Source organism: Plecotus auritus, assembly GCF_963455305.1.
Source record: "Plecotus auritus genome assembly, chromosome: 3".
Classification (NCBI taxonomy): Eukaryota; Metazoa; Chordata; class Mammalia; order Chiroptera; family Vespertilionidae; genus Plecotus; species Plecotus auritus.
The window spans coordinates 221,803,172-221,823,317 of NC_137772.1; the positions used below are offsets into that span (position 1 = coordinate 221,803,172).

At 50.5% G+C, this 20,146-nt stretch overlaps 1 protein-coding gene across 1 annotated transcript in view; it reads left to right on the forward strand.

Annotated features, from left to right (window-relative positions):
- Positions 1-19,533, forward strand: part of GRAP2 (GRB2 related adaptor protein 2) — a 65,089-nt gene extending 45,556 nt beyond the window's left edge. Inside the window, exons 3-8 of the mRNA XM_080660386.1 lie at positions 5,937-6,028; positions 10,215-10,334; positions 13,306-13,474; positions 15,630-15,818; positions 17,310-17,432; positions 18,099-19,533. Of these exons, the coding sequence (XP_080516512.1) occupies positions 5,937-6,028; positions 10,215-10,334; positions 13,306-13,474; positions 15,630-15,818; positions 17,310-17,432; positions 18,099-18,278 (873 nt within the window). The 3' untranslated portion in view covers positions 18,279-19,533. The remainder of the gene's footprint in view (positions 1-5,936; positions 6,029-10,214; positions 10,335-13,305; positions 13,475-15,629; positions 15,819-17,309; positions 17,433-18,098) is intronic.
- Positions 19,534-20,146: the final 613 nt, after the last annotated feature.

Sequence of the window (20,146 nt, forward strand, 5' to 3'; positions counted from 1 at the left end):
GTTCGGAACTGGAACACCCCCAATATTTGTCCTTCTAGCTGTTCTCACCTTGCAAGATCTGGTAAGGTGGTTGCAAAAAACTGTGCCTTCGATGTTAGAGCTTTTCAAGGTCAAAATGTCCTTTGGCTGCTGACTCAGGAAAAGGTGACCTTCAATTCTTTGGGATCTTATCAAGGTCACAGAAGGGTCTGCCAGCTGGTGAGCAATCTCTCCCTTACCTATGGGTATTGTGAACATATGACTCATCTCTCATGGCAAAGAGAGCCTAATATCTTGTTTAAATTTTCCCTATTCTCCAGAAAAGTTAAAAGGAAAAAAACACACACTTCCCTCAACTCCGTTTCTCAATCCAGCTTCCAATTTCCTGCCTCTTTTTTGCTGCCAATACTGGGATGGATTCTCTATGCTGGTGCTTCTACTCCTTCCCTTCCCGTTCATTCCACGGGAACCCTGGAATCTGACTTTCACCCCCAACGCTCCCTTAAAATCCACCAGCGATGTCCTTATATAGAATATAATGATCCTACCACAGTGCCTGTAGTAGAGTGTGACACTGCTAACTCCCTCTCCCGGATCTGAATGGAGTTCTGTCTGACATGCAAGCACTGTCCTCTGCTCTGAATACTTTTCTTCGATGATATCTCTCAAGCAATCCCCTTCTTTGCTAGAGAGGAACCGATGCAGTCAAAAGGAGTATGGACTTTGGACCCAGATAAATCTGAGTTTGAATCCCAGCTTACTAGCTATGCGGCCTGGGCCAGTCACTTGCCCCCCTGAGCCTCAGTGTCCTCTGTAAGTGGAAGCCGTATCTGTTTTGCAGGGCTGTGGGACAGATCAGAGGTAATGGTCCCATCCCAAAGCGGATGCTCAGTAAGTGGCCACAGTACTATTAGTATTACTCATTCCTGCTGCCTCTGCCTGTTCAGACTACGGCCACAGCCCCCTGACTGACCTCATCACCTCCTGTATCTTCCTCCTTCAATCATTCTCTATACTAGTCCCGGAGGGATCTTTCTGGAAGACAGATCAGATCATGTCACTTCCTTATTCAGAAGCATTCAATGGTCCCACATTACCAATTGGTTGAAATCTAAACCGTCTGGCCCCAGCTTCATCATGCTCACATGCATGAACACACACACACACACACACACACACACACACACACACACTCACACACTCACACACACATCTCTGTGTACTAATGTCCCCAGGACACACTACAGTATACACACCACCCTTTCTCATGCTCTCCCCATCCTCCAAATGCCCTTCTCCCACACACACACATTTGACCACCTCTGCCCCAGAACCCTCACCAATCCTTCCGCTTCCTACTGCTCTGGGAAAATTACCAATGGTAAGTACTCCCTCTTCAGTGATTCCACAGCATTTCACAGGCACTTTATTCAAGGCGTTTATGATCCCGCCTCACATGACAGTCATTTATGGGCAGGCCGAGCGTCCGTGCTCTGATGTGCCTGTACATCCACCTCGGGTTGCTGTCCTCGCCCCGTGGGATCCTGATTGCCATTTGTGTGTTGGCCACAGGACAAAGCTCTGTGAGGGCGGGGGCTGGGTCTGCCTCAGCATTTAGAACAGCAGAAAGGTGACCCTCCCTCATAGGTGGTAAATGAATGAATAGTTGACCCCTCCATGGTTCTGTGAGCTCACTGAGAGCAGAGCCATGCCGTCTTTGCATATTCCCAGCATCTAGTACAAATCACGGCCCCAAACAGGTGCTCTGTGCACATTTCTTGAATTGCTAGATTGCATTTCTGCATGCTCGTGTGGAACTCCATCAGAAGGCCGAACTCCTCTTTCTTTTTAAACTCTGTCCATTGCAGCTGTGCAGGAAAGAGAAAAGCAGAGGGGCTTTCTGGCCGAGCTTCACAGAATGTCTGCCGCATGGGGGTTAGTGGCCCTGCCTGTGGGACCCTCTGCATATGGCCTCAAAGCCTGTCCCTTCCCCCCAGAGCTGAGTAACGGCCGGGGAGCCTCACCATTGTTTTCAAAGCCATTTCTTGACAGACTCTGCAACTCCCTCCCGGGATGCTCTTTTGTGTTTGGCCTTTAGAGCTAAATAAAAGGCTAAACAGACTTTTTCATTAGAAGGTACAAAAAAGGTCTGCCCAGCTCGCCACCAAGCCACCCCCTCCGGCCTGTGAGTCCCCAGGCAGGGCAAAGGCCCCAGCTTGTTCTCCTCTGCATTCCCAGCACCTCCGTGCAAACAGCAGGTGCTCACTAGGTGCTGGTCGCAGAATGGTGAACAGAGACCTCCTGCCAGGTGACTGGAGCCCACTTCTCCTGAGAGAGAAGCATTTGACAAGCTGGGCGCCCGGTGTTTTGTGTTGGTGTCAAACCTGGGACCTGCAGCTACACAGCACCAGTTGAATTTGTCAATCTGTCTATCTGCTTCTGCAGTACATCTAATCCGACCCCAATTCTTCCTACTAAAACAGCGGCCTAAAAGCACTAATTTAATCCTGTGTCATTTACTTCAATATTTCACATTCCTGCTATGCCTCTAAGAGCAGTAATTCCATCCAATTTTAAAATTCTCCCAACCGTACGTTTCGTCCTCATCCCACATCTGACTTAGCGTCAGGCCATGGAACCAGCAGCGTGTCCTGTAGGCAGTGTTATGAGAATGAAGACATGGTAAAGTGGAGCGTCAGACCTCCCGTGTTCAGGCCGAACTCCTTGCTCAGGTTTCCGTGATGGGGACAAGAGATAGGGGGGACCGAGTAGATGGAGAGATGAGCACAGGAAATCTGGGGCCCCCGCAACGGCAGGAGGAAACCACCTCCCCCCAAATACTCTTCTTTGCAGAAAATGGATTTTTTAAAGCCTTGTCTTCTAGACACCAAAAATAGGCTGTAAATTCACCTCCCCGGGAACACAGTCTCAAGCAGACTGAACCCCAGGTGGTGGGGAGAAGGGGCCAGCATCGTGCGATAATCTTTCAGTCGCTGGAGGAGGTGGATGGGTGTGAGCCACGATTACTAAAATGACAGCTAGTTTCAGGTCAGAGAACTAAGCACAGAATGTGGTTCTTCCCATGAAGAGCCAGTTTCCAAATGGCCTCTTTCACCTCATCCTTGCCCACTCTCCTGTTTGACATTGGCCACGCAGGCCAAACTGCAAATTCCCATGAGACGGGAGAAAGGGGTTCTGAAACCATAGACCCGGGGACATGGCCCGCATGAACCGTCCTCAAACCGTCCTCGTGCCTTTATGTGGATCCAGCGCTGCTGCCTGTTCCTACTTCTTCTTCTGACCTAGATTTTCTGCTCCCCACACCCCTCCGCACACACACACCACATGTCCCTAGTGACACCATAGCCACATTTGGTGTAAGAAACTGTCAAGTTTTCTTTTCTCAGCAATTCTAGAACTTAGTTATGGGACACACTTTTATTTCTTCAGAACAAATGATTCAACTCAAAACATACATACAGAACGCTTTAAAGAACTCACAAAACCCTTCTGTGTCCTTCAGAGCTGGAGTCCTCCCTCATAAGAATATCACATTTTACAGAATTATATTTTTGAAAAACAGCACACTCCTTCTGAACGAAGTCCAGGTACAGGGCTCAACTGATCTTCCCATCAAGGCCTTAGCCCGGGTTTCTGTCCCCATATTTCGGATTGTCAGTTGACTTGCCAAAGGTCACGCAGCGAGTGACGGGGCCAAGCTAGAAACCAGGTCCTCTCATTCCAAACTCAATGTGCTGTTGCCTTCCCTCCCCCTCAGGAGGGATAGTAGAACAAGGCCATCATTGCTTCTCAGTCACTTTGCTCCCTTTCATTCTCTTTTCATCTCTGGGACAGACCCACTTTCTGGCGACTCTAACATCCCAACCTTGCTGCTGAGTCCAGACACATGTCTCCCACTGCTCACTGAGCTTTTCTCCTCAGATGGTCCCAGAGGCAACCTGGCCTCACCCACACGCAAGCTGAGGCCCATGAGTTCCCCTCAGACCTGCTCCTCCTCCTGTATTTTCTATTTTAGTAAAGGCATCACCACCCATTCAGTCTCCCCAGCCAGAAATCCGGAGCCTTCCCAGAATCTCCATTCTCCCTTCGCTCCACAAGCAGTCATGAAACCCTGCCCATTTTGCTTCCTGATTCCTCTAAAATGTGTCCTCACCTCTTCTTAGGCCAGATCCCCTCCGTCTCTCGCCTGGATGTGTGCAGTAGTCTTCCTGCAGTTCCTTCCCCGACTTTACTCCTCCTCTCCGTCCCTGCGCTCTTTCTTAACTCTCATTCTCACTGGGTGATGTCCCTGCTTTAATGGCTCATCCTTCAATGGTTCCCATAAATGTCAAGATGAAAATTCAAATTGTCAACATGGGCCCTGAGGCCAGGTGTCTGGTTTCCCCTCTCTCTATCTCTGGACAACGATCTAAACTCCCACCAGAGTAAGGCATTTCGCTCCCAGAATGCACTGCACTTTCTCATATCCCAGAAGTGGTTCTTTGGACATCAGACTTCTCCTGGGTAACTCCTGTCATTGACTGGACAGCCCAGATGTCCCCTCCTCCAGGTAGTCTTTCCGATCCATCCTCTGCTTTCCCCTCCATCATAGCACTCCTATCAGTTAACACACTCTCAGCAACAAGAAACAGAAACTAAACATTGTTAAACAAAGATTTATTAATTTTCATCCAAAGTCCAGAAGTAGGCGGGCTCCTGGGTGGCTGATCCCATGGCTCAATGGCATCATCAAGGTTCTTCCCACCTCCTTTCTCTGCCATCTTCGTTTTGAATTATTGCTCGAGTCTATGCCACATACTATAGAAACGTTCTCAGAGGGGAGCTGTGGGCAGATATTTGTCTTTAATGGTGAAACGTTTCCTAAAATAACCAAAAGTCACATAGAGCCAAGGCAGGCCAGTCACAGGTGTAATCACAGTAGGTGATAACATTTGGCATCACAGTCCAGGGAGGACCATGCCATAGCGAGGCAGGACTTCTGGTTTGGCCTGTGACCTGGCTCTAACAGCAAGTTTAATCCCACCAGCAGTGTGGGAGTGGTCCAGTTCTCTGCATCCGTGGCAGTGTTTGGTGCTCCCTTCGCCTTTTATTTTAGCCGCTCTGATAGGTGTGTGGTGGTAGCTCATTGTCATCTTAATTTGTGTTTCTCTAACGGCTAATACTATTGACCACCTTTTCAGGTGCTTCCTTGCCATCTGTATATTCTCTTTAATGAAATGGCTGTCTGTGTCTTTTGTTCTTTTTTATTGGGATTGTTTGGGCTTTTTCACTGTTGTATTTTGAGAAGTCTTTATAGAGTCTTGATGCTAAGATATATATCAAGAGTACATGTGGTTTGCAAATAAAATAAATAAAATAAAAGCAAGTTTTAAAAAGGCATTCTAGATATCTTGAGTTATGCCCAAATTGTTTGTGAACCACATGGAGTGTGAACACCAAGAGTTACTGTTTTCAAAGCTGGCCCCACTTGGATATTTATGTTTTAATCTGCTTGTTTCAAAAGAAAAAAATAGAGCAAATTAAATTTTTAAAAGGATCCTGGTTACCTGACAGAGAAGAAAAATTATGGAGCAGTCACTCTTGCCTTCTTACCGTCAGCCCAGACAATGAGCTTAGGTGCTAAGGTCTGGGGCACATGAATTTCCAAACTAGAAAGAGAAAGGGGTTCTGGGAAGCCCCTGAGTGCTGAGTCTGGGAGGCCACGCCATGGCGGGGTCACCTGTGTAGTTGGCACTCATGGACAGAAATAGCTTGGGGTCAAGAAAAGCTAAACCCCGAAGATAGCTCTGCTGCTCCCCCACTTGGGCAGCTGTGTGGTTTCTTTGGTTTATTTTCTCTAAACCTAAAATAAAAGCATTCTTCACCCCGCAGCCCCTTTCTTTTGCTTCTCGGTGCCCTCCCTACAGTGTCTTTGTCCTTCATTCTCTTCCATGTAGATCTTAAGTAACCAAGAGGAGTGGTTCAAGGCAGAGCTTGGGAGCCAAGAAGGATATGTGCCCAAGAATTTTATAGACATCCAGTTTCCTGAGTAAGTATTTCCAGCCTGCTGAGACGGGCCTACCCACACACACACTCCCCTTTCTGCTCAGTAGTCACTAAAATTATCCATGCACACCCAGGAGACTGTCAAAAATGGTTGCCTTGAGAGGGAACCACGCAGCTGAAGGCCAGGGGTGGGAGGGAGATTTACATTTCACTGCATTCTCTTTTGAATTTTATGCCACCTGTTTAAAGTTCATAAACTAAAATCATCTATAATTGTAATCACAGGGTTTCCAAGAATTCCACTGGGGGCACTGTTGGCCATTGAACTTCAAGAGCAGCTACCGCAAAGCACTCCATTACCTCCCAGCCACCCAGCCCTCCCTCCTAACCAGGGATCCCACACAGCTCTGGCCCTGGTCAGGCGTGCGGACACTCCCTGCCTTCCTTAAACCACGCTCACACCAAAAAGAGAAGTCAGTGGGAGAGAAGGGGAAGTTCCCTTCATAAAGAGGAAATGAAAATTCGAGATTGAATCTCATTTGTCTCAAGAACTGACCACAAGGGTTAGATAGAAAGCTAATCTTGTCTGAGCAGCAGGGACTAGCCAACAAGCAAAGGTTTGCTAGAAAACCGAAGTGGGGAGGTGCAGCAGCGCTCCTGTGAACCAGTGCTGACCACTGTCCTCCACGCGCCACCAGCCCCCCCAAATCTTCTAGATGACATCATGCCTTCCCTGCTCCTCAACCCTCCAGCGCCTCCGCCACCGCACGCTCAGCCCAGGGCCTTGCTTCCAGGTCCCCGGGACAGGAAGCCACCAGAAAAGCCCCTCCAGTCCTCGCTCCTGACTCACTGCCTCCACCCACCTCCTGCCACTGCGCCCAGACACTGCTTGGAAAGAACCTTCTGTGCTCCAGCAAAACTCTCCCCTCTCTCTCCCACATCAACTATCTTTCCCTCTGTGCTCAGTCATCCCATCAGCAAACGACGCTGCAATTTCTCCCATCCCCAGCCAAAAACCAAAACCAAAGCAAAACAAAAAACTCTGGATCCCAAATCCCCCTCCAGCTACCACTCCACTCCTTCAAAGGAATTGTCTATCTTAATCATCTCTAACTCCTCCGCTCCCACTCTCTAGAATCCTTCCACTCCTGCGAACCCTTTTTATCAAGGTCACAGTGAACTGCATACAGTCCTGGTGGTCAATTCTTGGCCATCATCTCAGCACAGTTTGATTTTTTCCTTCCTCTTCATTTGGCTCTGGGACACCCTTCCTCCTGACTGCTCCTCTTCTGTCCCTTTGCTGCTTTCTCCTCATCTTCCCAAGCTCCTTTAGTTTAGAATACGCCCTCCCAGTGAGGCCCTCCTGGCACGGCATTGTAAACACCCTACTCCCCACCCCTCCTCTTTGTGTTCATTCTCCTCGGCTCTTATCCTCCTCTGACACACTACCTATTGGAACTACTCTGTTGTTTACTGTGTGCCCCGCCCCTAGAATATAAAGTCCCTAAAGGCAGGGGTTTTTGTCTCTTCTGCTCACCATTTATCCGCAGTGCCCAGAAGAGGGCCCAGCACTTTCTTGAATTATTGATTTGAGAGAGAGAAAAAAACATTGATTTGTTGTTCCACGTATTTATGCATTCATTGGTTGATTCTTGTATGTGCCCTGAGTGGGGATCCAACCCGCTACCTTGGCATATCAGCACGACGCTCTAACCAACTGAGCTCCCCACCCAGCACTTGTTTTTTTGTGTGTTTTTTTTTTGTTTTATATTTTATTGATTTTTTTACAGAGAGGAAGGGAGAGGGATAGAGAGTTAGAAACATCGATGAGAGAGAAACATCGATCAGCTGCCTCTTGCACACCCCCTACTGGGGATGTGCCCGCAACCAGGGTACATGCCCTTGACCGGAATCGAACCTGGGACCCTTGAGTCCGCAGGCCGATGCTCTATCCACTGAGCCAAACTGGTTAGGGCTGGCCCAGCACTTGTTAATAAAAGCTATTGAATGAATGAATAGCTTTGGAATGATATGTAACATTGCGACCCTAGCCACTCATTTAATATGTAGTGTGTGGACAGCTTTGCAAGTCTGGAAAAGTGTCACTTATCAAATTCCAGTCGGAGGACAAATGTGTATTTTCTAAACAATCCCCTCATTGCCTGCTGCATCGTCTGAAATATTTCCTTTGAGGTGTGGCTGCTGTGGAGCGTGTCCCGTTCTTGTTCCCATCCCCATTAGGTTTCCTACACACATCCCTGCAGGGCTTGTGGCAAATACTCTGAGCAGGATCTCTAGGCAAGTGATCACCAGACCCTCTGCTTCCAGCCCCTCAGAGCCTACCCCACCGCCCCCTGCAGTCCTGGCATAAGGGCATCCCTCCTGCCACCCCCGTCTGTCCAGATTCCTGAGTTCTAGAGAGCACAGGGATTGCTCACAAAGGCATCCCAAGCCGTGCCTGTTGGACATTCACCTTAAAGGGACGCACACACCGGCCTTCCAGTGGCAGCAATTAGGGCAGCCACCTGGGAGCAATGGGACCCAGTCCCACCTTTGGCCGCTGAGAGATCGCAAATACTTGTTTCCCTTTCCGGTGGTTGAGAGTGTCTGGCCTCCTCCGGAGGCTGTAGCCACTGTTTGCCCGGCCTGTGGAAGTGCTTGGCCCTCTCCGTTCTGGGTACTGTCCTAGCAGAGTCTTTGCTGTAGACATTTTGCTGCAGACATTTTCCCACATATAACTAATAGGCTGAAGGCAATTTTTCCGTAAAAAAAAAAAAAAAAAAAAGATAAATAACTGGTTGACAATTGTTATTTTCCTCTGGTTTGGTTTCATTTCTTTATTGACAAATCAATCAACTGCCATAAAAAAGAAGACAACTGTGTTGGCAGTTTGATTTCGATTTTTTTGTTTGTTTGTTTCGTTTCGTTTCTCCATTGATGACCCGATCAATTGCCTTCCACACACAGTGCATTTAAGCTAGTTGTCGTTTTGTCTGATTTCTCGATGACAGCTTCTCCTAGTTCCTCCCATTGCTGTACTGCCTGTGAGTTTTAGCCAGCCCTCTAGCGGTCTGTACAGTGAGAGGAGACGTGGTTGGGGTCTTCACGTAGCATTTCTTCCAGAGGAGGAAGGTTGGCCCCCAAGGTGGGTTTCTTGTGTTCAAACACACTAATTGGAGGAGAGAAGCGAGGCCCTATGCGGGCACAGAGCTGAACCCCCATTTCCCACAGAACGAAGACAAGTGCTCGGCGACGATCCCCAAAATAAAATCCGTAATTTGCGCAGCACTGCCATGAAGCCGCACATACTTCAGCTCTATTCACATACAGCCTTTTTCATTTTATCTTCTTTCATTTGTCGTGATTTTAGCTTTTTTTTACTGCAAAATTGCCTTGTCACCATTAGTTATGCGGTGAAAGTGTTTGCGGCAAAAGGGCTTGTGACAGATGTTTGTGGCAAATAGCTCACAGTGGAAATACTAGGAATGCGGCCCTTTTCATGGACGACATGCGGCCTGGCGCTGCCGAGGCTGCCGCCCTCGCTGCCCCCCTGAAAGGGCCGTTTCTCCTCGGGTTACCTTGTCCGCAGTAAAGGTTCTTTCCAGCCTGGTTTTGGAGGAGGCCCAGGAGCCTGCTCTGTAGACAGCGAGGCTGCTGCCGGCCTCGCTCACTTCCAAGTGCGTGTGCAGGGCTCCCCGGGTGCCTTGCAGCTTTGGCCGAGCACAGAGCTCGAGCTGGGCCCTGGCCTGGGACTCTCCTTCCAGCCCCGAGGGCTCAGCCTGGGAGCCCAGCCCAGGCCCGCCCCAGCTCTGCCTGGTGGCCGCCTCCAGTGCTTGCAGGGGTCCCTGTCCGCCTGGCACAGGGATGTCCTTGCAGTTGTTCCCTCGCAGCTTCCCCCCTGCAGCTGCCAGTGGAGGCTGCCCCCCCCATCCCCCCCCCCGCCCCCCGCGCGAGCCACTCCCCCCAAGGCCCCATTTTGGTGCGGCCGCACATTTCCATGGTGCAGGCTTTCCAAGCTGGACGGGCCTCTCCTGGAGGGGACGGGGGCGTCGCTGTGCCTGAACACGCCTGCACATTTGTTGGGCTTCCAGAGCGCCTGGCCCCTCTTTCTCCTTTCTCCGCTGCTGTCCCCAGCCTCCCTCCTTGGGGTTATCATACCTCTACCAGTACTTCCCCTCCTATCGCTCTGGCATCTCACCAAAATCCTGTCGTTTTCTCTCACCCGGTAGATGGTTTCACGAAGGCCTCTCGCGACACCAGGCAGAGAACTTACTCATGGCCAAGGAGGTTGGTTTCTTCATCATCCGGGCCAGCCAGAGCTCCCCAGGGGACTTCTCCATCTCCGTCAGGTACTGCCATCCCCGACACGGCCCTGACCCGGACCTCTAAGCCATGAAGTGACCTCTTGCACGTGACCTATTGCTCAGGAGCGTGGTGGCCAAGGGGCTCAGGCATCTTATCAGCTGTGATGCTGTCCACTTCCTTCCCATGACACATGCACGTAACTCCTAGGCACGTTGGTTTGTGGCCAAAAACATGCACACGTTTCTCTGCCTCCCCGTCTAGCGCAGGTGCTTCCGGAAGGATGGGAGTTTTATCTACCTCATCTCTGTGCCTGTAACAGTGCCTGTGCCCAGTGGGTGCTTGATGAGTATTTGTGAAAAGAAGTGGGGAGAACTGTCCACATTCATCCTGAGATCTAAATTGTAACCTTTTACTACAGACGGATGTCTGAGGCAGGGTCAGAGAGGAATGAAAACCCCTAGTCATCACCATGGGGTGCATATGGAGTGGAGGATGGCCGCACAAAACACCCACAACAGGCAGCAGGGCCGAGCTGAAGTGGGTGGGGGTGGGGAGACTAACAGCAAACTCCCTAATGCACAGCACCCAGAGGAAGTGACTCAGTCCAGGCACAAGCGTGACGCAGCCCCACACTCAGAAGCCCCGCGTCTGAACACACTGCGTGTGGTCAGCATGTCTGGGGTTGCCAGTCACGTTTCAGACTCGGTGACCACATGTGAAAGTGCAAGAATTCATGCTGATGGCAGCGCGGGAGGGTGACAGCCTGCACAGTGAAGTCTGCTGTCGAGTTAGTTGACAGGAAATGCTGATCTGGATCATTCAACATATTTTGAAAGGCCCGTGGCTTGCGTACATAACTCCGATCTCGGCTAATAAACTGAGGTCACTTTACTATTTAGAAAGAATGGATATTTTAAGGACTAGGTAGGAGGGGTGACAAGTAATGGGTCAATGATTTGTATGTGCATGTGCCTCTCGAGTGCTCAAAAATAGCTTGGGCTTGTGCGCATTGCCCTTGCAGTCTCGCTTAAACTCTTCATTTTCCTTTCTTTTTCACAGCCTGGAGAGGGATCTTCTAGGTCAGGCCAATATTGATGTCTCCCAATTCTAAGCTTGTTACATCTTTTAATGAAATTTTGCTCTATCAATAAACCTTACAAGCCTAACCTAGTTCTTCAGGGCCTTGGTTATGGAATGGACCAAGTGAGTTGTCAGACTGAAGGGCACCTCCTGGTGCCTGTGGTTTGCATGAATTTGGCTCTGGCCTCTTCAGCCAGGAACTATGACTTACATCTCCTTGATTGAAGTAGATTCTATAAAGCAGTCAGCCTTGCCTTCCACCAGAGCCTTCCCCTGCTATTGAGGCAATGCAGCTTCTTGTAACAGCGATCATTACCATAATCATGATCTCATCCTCTGCCGAAAAGTAGGGTAATGCATTCCAGAGCGAAGTCATTTTTTTAAATTTATTTACACATTTGCTTTCTGTCATGGGCACAGATAATTAAGAGCTAATTGTAGTTCTGTCGCTTAGCATTTGATAAGCATCTGAAACACTAGACTTTAGCCTTTTCACTGCCCCTCCCAGAACACACTCTCTCCACCAAAATCCTGGCATCCCCCCCTCCCAGCTCACGAGAGTGAAAGGGTTAATGTTTCTCACTCTGTGGTCTTTGACCAGAGGCGGTGGGTGAATTAATATTCCCCAAGGATATTCCCTCCTCTTCACCCCAATGTGAGGGGCAATGACTATGAGCTGAGCCTGTGGTGTTACGGGGAAGAAAACATCTGTGAATGGCCATGCCATGATTGCACAGTGTTGGTCACCCACCCAGAGCCGCCAAAGCAGAGCTCACTGTGTGGGTTCACCTGCCCACAAGCAGAGCCAGGATGTAAATGATACTGATGATCGGAATTCCTGTCCCCTCTGAGCACAGACCACTAACTCCATCCCTAAGAAAGCTCCACTATCCATCCTTCAGACGTGTCTTTACTCTCCAACACTCTAAATTCTTGAATTTTCTGCTGGATCAGGCAATTGGCAGTATTAACGTCAGTTAATTTTTACATATAAATGTGTGTCCATTTCACACATAAACTTGATATCCTAAAGAGAACGACTTGGAGCTATTCGTAAAGGTCCATCCTCCCTTTCGCGATGAGTAAAATCCAATCTCTCCAACCCGCTACAAATGTGCCCCTGCCCTGTGAGTCCAGCTGGTGTTGAAAGATGCCCGTCTAAAGGAGTTAGCATGTGTACATGGTGTGGCAGGCAGGAGTCAGAGACCCGGGGTTCTTGCCTCAGCTCTGCCATTCATTCATGGGGACCTTGACCAAGGCCCTCCATTTCTCTGAGCCTCAGCATCCTCAGCTGTAACATGGAGACATAAGGATAAACAATCTCTGAAGTCTGTTCCAATGAAAACTCTACAATCCTATGTAATACTTCTTTCCCCAAAAGCTCAAAATGCTTTGCAACCTTATTTATACAAAACATAAACCAAGACCAAGAGACTGATGTAGAGACCAAGCAGGACACACTTCTCAAGGTAGGGTCTGACTGTCCAGAGCCAGTCTGTGGGCTTGAAGGATCTGGTTCAAAGTATTTCTGATAATGGAAAGATAACAAGGGCTTGAAAAACCCCTCCCTTCTGAGTCTTGGCAGAGTCCTTAGCATAGTACATTTCTCAGGGGTGGCCATATTTCAGATAAACATAGTCAAAAGGGCCTTGACCTCATAGTCTTTAAAGCACGTGGCACATTTTTTCTTGTAAAAGGTCGACTCCAGTGTCAGAAGACACATTACCTTCTGCTCTAGTGCAGCCTGTGTCCTGAACAGCCCTTCCCCACGAGAGCTTGACTGGCCCAACCCACCTGCCTAGTGATGAGCGAGCTCCCCATATCGCCATGTCCTGCCCTGACAGAACCCGCTTGGCGTCCCCAGATGCCATCAACCCCGAAGGCGGGGACACTGTCACCATGTAACACACAGTTTGGATTTGCCTTGATCTCTAGGCATGAGGATGATGTTCAGCACTTCAAGGTCATGAGAGACAACAAGGGTAACTACTTCCTATGGACAGAGAAGTTCCCATCCCTCAACAAGCTGGTGGACTACTACAGGACAACTTCTATCTCCAAACAGAAGCAGATCTTCCTGAGGGCTAGGACACAGGAGGACCAGGTCAGCCCAGCTCAGGATTGAAAAAAATGTTTTAATATTTTTATTTATTATTGATTTCAAGGAGAGAGAGGGAGAGGGAGAGAGGGAGGGGAACATCAATGTGAGAGAGAATCATTGATTGGCTGCCTCCTGCATGTCCCCTACTGGGGACTGAGCATGCAACCGGGCATGTGCCCTGACCGGGAATCAAACCATGACCTCCGGTTCATAGGTCGACCCTCAACCAATGAGCCACACCAGCCAGGCCCATCTAGGGATTTCAGGCAGCTGGAGTCTTACATGAACCACCAAGACGATGTATTTGATGGGCAGGTTCTCTGAGGATTCTGAAAGGCAGAATAACTGCGAAGTCAGATCTCAGTTTAAATCCCTAGCTAGGTGACTTTGGAAAGTTCTCCGATCCTCAGTTTCCTCATCCATGAAATCGGGATGACAGTGATAGCCACCTCCTAGGGTGGTTGTGAGGGTGAGAAGATAATGCGTCCCCTGCCCGTACATCATTCCTAACCACGCAGCACTCGGTGCAGTGGGGCTCTTACTGTGGTACAGACATTACTGCATCACAGTTGCAGCCCAGAGCTAGAGCTTTGTGACAGGATTTGGGGTGGAGAGAAGGCATTGGAGTGGAAAACTTAGCGTAGTACAGGATTCATAGTACTTACCATAGTCCTGGAATTCTTGCTCTTGGAAAATTTGGAATACAGAGTCTTGTTTTCCCAGAAAATGCATCAGACAGACCTGGCTTTAATCCTGACTTCATCACTAGCTATCCTTATGACCTGCCAAGTTAAGAAACCTTTCTGCCCTGGCCGGTGGCTCACTTGGTTGGAGTGTTATCCCGTGCTCCGAAAGTTTGTGGGTTCGATTCCCAGTCAGGGTACATACCCAGGTTGCAGGTTTGATCCCCAGTTGGGGGCACATGCAGGAGGCAACTGATGGATGTTTCTGTCTCACATCAATGTCTCTCTCATTACCCCTCTTCCTCTCTCTAAAATCAATAAAAATATATCCTCGGATGAGGAATTAAAAAACATTTAAAAAACAAAAAGAAACCTTTCTGAGTATAGAATGGGCTGTTATGACGATTAATTGAGAGAATACCGGTATAGTTAGAGCACTTGCCACAGATTCTGGTCCATCGTAGGTGCAATGAAAATACCAACTTGCCTTCCGTGAGTAAATTCACAGACACACACACAATTCATAAAATGCTTTTCAAAGGAACAAACCTAAGAGAGAGAGATAGGAAGAAGCGTTAGCTGGAGTAGCTGAAATCCCAGGGATGGGCTCTCTGAAAGGGCACGGAGACTTTCAGAGCAGCACATGCTGTGGGGAAACCAAGGAAACCGTCCCTTTCAAGGAATTGGCTGCTTTTCAGCCTGAGAAGGTACCATCAAAGGGGAAGAGGGTGTTCCCACCAAGTGCACAGACGTTCGGAAAGAAAAACAAAGGTCGGCCAAGACCTTGTGAGTTATTGAAACCAGGAAACGGACCGCGGTATTCATTTACTAGGATGTGCGTGCAGAGATAGAGAGGCCGCATGAAACTGCCCTAAGCTGGATTAAATGTGTCCGTATCTGCAAAGTGCTTAGAACGGTGCCTGGCATATACTAAACCCCTCTACAGCTGTTAAATAAAAATAACCATCTCTGATTCCTGAGGTGGAGACCCTTAAGAAGAAGGCCTTGCTCCTCCCAGCATGCCCCGAGCAGGCCTGGTTTCCATGGTGCTGCAAGAGTGTTGTGTTGGTGTCTCATCACCAGGCTATAAATGACAGTTCAGAATCATGCAAAGTCAATAGCAGAGCTCATCTGGAGGGTAGCATGTCCAGCATTGTGGCAACATGCGATAAGGAGGGGTGGCTTTGTGTCAGTAAAGAGAATATTTAAGCTTGATTACACAGAGAAAAAACAAGCCCACTAGGAATGGACTAAATGGAGACCATATGGCAAGTGTCAGTCTGTGAGCCAGAGACCTGACATCCCCAAAGTAGGAGAATCTGAGGGTCTGAACCATGGGTTCTCTCTAAGATGCCCCCCAACCTGTCAGCGGTTTCTTGGAACTGTCATGAGCAAAGTCTGGTAACAGCTGCCTGAAGGGTGGGGTAGAGCCAGGAGACATAGGAGGAGGATGGATCATCTTTGTTCTCTCCCAGGGTCGCCGGGGCAATAGCCTGGACCGATGGCCCCAGGGAGGCCCACACATCAGTGGGGCTGTAGGAGAAGAAAGCCGGCCTGCGATGAACCGGAAGCTGTCGGATCACCCACCACCCCCTCCATCACAGTACCCCCCGGCCCCACCGCCTGCACAGCAGCGGTACCTGCAGCATCACCACTTTCATCAGGTATCTGGAAGGGATGGAGTGGGCACAGTGAGGTGGGGGGCAGGCCCTTCTCTCCCCATCCCCCACACTGAGGCTCAGGTCACCTCGATCCCACTGCCACTTACTGTGTGAGAACTCCCCGCGAGGCTGGAAACAGCCATAGCAAATAAACACCATCGTTCTGCTGGGGTCCTGGGTTGCTGGCCTGGCCCCACCTCAGCAGGTCTCACAAAGTTCATAAAGAAGATGCTGGGGCCCTAGCCAGTTTGACTCAGTGGATAGAGCGTCGGTCTGTGGATGAAAGGTCCCAGATTCAATTCCGGTCAAGGGCACATGTCCAGGTCGTGGGCTTGATCCCCAGTGGGGGGTGTGCAGGAGGCAGCTAATCAATGATTTTTCTCTCATCATTGATGTTTCTATCTCTCTCTCCCTCTCCCTTCCTCTCTGAAATCAATAAAAACATATTTTTAAAAAGAAGAAGAAGATGCTGGGGCCCCAAGTGGTAGAAATATGATATGGAAACTGCTTTGGCAAAGAAGCCTGTGTGAATCAAACGGCTCCCTGCCTGAACACACACACACACACACACACACACACACACTCACACTCACACTCACACACACACCCACACCCTTTCTTACCCCAAGGACTCAGGGAGCAATCGCTTTATTTTCTTATCAGCACAATTTCCAATCTGTTCACGTCCCTTACCCCACCGGGCTGTGGCGATCTACAAGAAAGACGGATTAACACCTGCCGTGGAGCCTGCCTGCCTTACTTATTTATTTACTTCCCCCCGCCTTGTCCAGATGGGATTTGAGGCGGCTTACCGAGATGGACAATACTGCCAGATAACATCGTCCCTAAATTCCTTAGCAGGGCATATAGAGTCCTTTGTGAGCTGCGCATATCTGTTCCCCAGCCTCTCTCCTGCTACCTCCCTCTGCTCCCCACACAAGCACACATTTCAGCAATGCTCCACGACCTTTAGTTACCGGAATGCCCACTGTATCTTCTTTCATGCCTTCGAGGCTTTTTTATATGCTGTCCCCTCTGCCTCAAATGCCCTTTCCTGGCCCTCCCCCTTTAAGCTGGAATTCAAGCATCACTTCCTCTATGAAGCCCTCCCTGGTTACCAGGCGGACTTAGACATTTGTCTCCCTGCTCACTTACCATTACATGTGCATGATCCCCCTCGGAACTGACGCCCCATGAAGACAAGGGACCTTCTCTTCCCAGCTACGTATCCCCATTGCTTAGAACAGTATTAAGTACATGGTAGATGCCGGATAAGCATTTCTTGATTGAATAAACGGGGCCTGCCATCATCTTTGTCTTCAGAATCTTAGGTGCCTTGGTCATCCCTCCGCCTCTCACCGTCATCTATAGGGTTTATTGCCATCGTCAGCAAGTATTACTGGAACCCGGGCCGTGTTTATCCGAGCAAGGCACTGGGGGAGACAGTGAGGGATGCCGGCGTGATGACAGGTCCTCTCTTGTGTCTATTTCTAGGAACGCCGTGGAGGCAGCCTTGACATAAACGACGGACACTGTGGCATGAGCATGGGCAGCGAAATGAATACCACCCTCATGCACCGGAGACACACAGACCCAGTGCAACTCCAAGTGGCCGGGGTACGTGAACTTCCCTCTGGGCTCAATGGAGGAGGTAAGATAGGCAATTAGAGAAACGGTTGGTCTCCAGGAAAGATGCCAAACTGCACGGAGCTCAAAGAGAGGTAGTGGGAACCCAGATAGTGACCGTCGGGGGAGTGTTCCCGGCAGGGCTGGTCCCAGCCCAGCACAATCCAGCCCCTTGTTCTCGCTGACCGGCGGCCTTGCCCTGACCTTCTCCTATTTCTTGGCTCTGTTCTGGCGGAGGGAGATGTGTTACCTGCATCACTGATCCATCCTGACTTGGGTGCACCGGCACCGAGGGCTGTTAGTTTGGGCACTTCTGTCTGTTTGTCACGTGAACAAATAGAAAGAGCACCTGTTGACGTAGGGAGAGTCATCCTCAGGGGTTCTCTTGGAGACTCTGTCAGCCCAAGTCCTGAGCCTCGGCGATGACTCTTGGACTTGGAGCTCAGGGCCGTGCAGCCACGTCTGCTTTCCGCTGCAGCGGGGGCGGGGGGGGGGGGGGGCGGGGGGAGAATGTCTCCCGAGAGGCACGCGTCAGCCTTCAGGGCAGGCTGCTCACAGAGGACTTTGTCCGGATGTCAAAGCCAGCAGATTCCCTCTGTGTGGCAGTGGCTCGGAGGCTGCCCAGCTCATAGGACCCCCCTGTGACTTCCCCCACAGCGAGTGCGGTGGGCCCGGGCGCTGTATGACTTTGAGGCCCTGGAGGATGACGAGCTGGGATTCCGCTCCGGAGAAGTGGTCGAGGTCCTGGACAGCTCCAACCCGTCCTGGTGGACGGGCCGCCTGCACAACAAGCTGGGCCTCTTCCCTGCCAACTACGTGGCGCCCATGATCCGGTGAAGCCCTTCTCTGGGTCGGAGGCTTGTGTCTGAGCTGCCCGCAAGAGGAAGCAGGAGGAAAGGCTGGAACTGCATGTGTGTGTGTGTGTGTGTGTGTGTGCGCACACGCGCACGCACATGCACATACATATATGCCTATGGATACACACATTTTATAATAGTAATTTAACTTATTGGCAATTTAGTTGGTTAATTAGTTGATATGAAAGGAACTCAGGTGGAAGCTTATATTCATACTTGTTTTTCTGCCCCCCACAAGGGGTATGTAGGAGGTAGGGATTCTTGGGGGTGGAGGGGGCAGGGAAACTGAATCCTTCCTCTCCTAAAGATGGCACCATGTCCCCCTGGTCTTGGGAATTTTCACGGAGCTGAGCAGAGATCCACACCCAGAGCTGTTACCTGATCACTGATCCGCAGAACCGCAGGGTGGGGCCGGACTCGGCGGGGCATGTTCTGGCTCACCTGCGCGCCCGACTCACCCCGAGGGTTTGCAGGGCAGCCTCCCACCTGCTCTCCAAGGGAGAGCGTGCTGGATTGAGAATTAGGGCGCAGCCGCTCAAGTCTGAGCTGGAGCAGCTGGGTGTGAGGCCTGGGCTGGAGCCCCGGCGTCCAGAGGCCTGGGCAAGGCCGGCACCTTCCTCTCCGTCAATGGCTGCTCCTCGGCTGCTGCTCTTCCTGTGGCTGGCCTGGAGAAACGGGGACACCGTGAGGGGCCAAGCACTGGGAAGTGAGGGGACTTGCACACATCTCCCAGGGGCGTGCCTGGGTGTACGCTGTGTCCCGGCTTCTAAGAAAGCAGCCCCTATAGGTTTGGAAAGTGCTCGCTCGGAGAAGCCCTGGCCGAGGATGCGGGTGGTGGAGTCATTGTCCTATGGTTAACAGGTGTCTCTTCAGGGCTCTGTCTGTTTTCTGTCTTGGTTTTCTGCATTTTGAAGATGCCTTGCCCAGCGGCACAGAGAAGCCCACGCCATAGGAGCACTGACTAGCGATTGGCTAATTGGTTGAACGTGACCCTGGGTGGGGCCTGGCTTTCACATGAGCTTCCTGTTCCCCTGATCGTTGGACCTGGGCTGGCACCTTCCCTCCACCAAGAGCCGCACCTGGGGAACCCACCCCCGGTCTCTCAGCATCTCAACGTGGACTTGTGTCTCCCAGGACTCACCCCTGGGCAGAAACAGACCAGCCAGGCTGGGGAAAGGGGCCCTGGAGAAGGGCGCTCAGTGTCCTAGGGTAGCTGGCAGCACATCTCTGCATGAGGGCCTAGAAGGGTGTGTGTGTGTGTGTGTGTGTGTGTGTGTGTGTGTGTGCGCGCGCTGAGACATGAAGAAAGGGTTGGGTTGAGTGTGTTAGTGAGGGGCATGTGGGGTGAGTGGGGCTCTGTTCCTTCTTCCTTAGTCCTTGCTGCTCTAAGGAGGGACGGGGACAACCATCATTGAAGGTGATATTAGCAGAAGAACGAGTTTGTGACTCAGAAGTAACTGTCAGTGTAAGGCGGGCTATGTCACTTTGACACTGAAGTCTAGAATTCTCTGATCCCCACGGCACCTTTAGAGGAAAACAGGACAAGAAGGGACTCCGTGGTGGGTCATGGGAGGGGAGAGAAAGTAGCCTGAGAGAAGCAGGGGGAGGCGAGCGTGCATGAGGGGCGTCTTGTAGCCTCTGAAAATGAAAGCACAGGAAGGAAAAAGTAGCGAAGACATTTCAAAAGATGAAGGAGCCTCGTGAGAGGCGCAGAGGGAGGGGAGGGAGCAAGAGGTTAAGTGGGACCGGCCAGGAAGACGCTGGAGTCAGCAGGCAGACAGCTCGGAGGCAGGTGGGAGGAGGAATCGGAGCAGAGAGATGAACACCAGCAGGTAGGGGCAAAGGCAT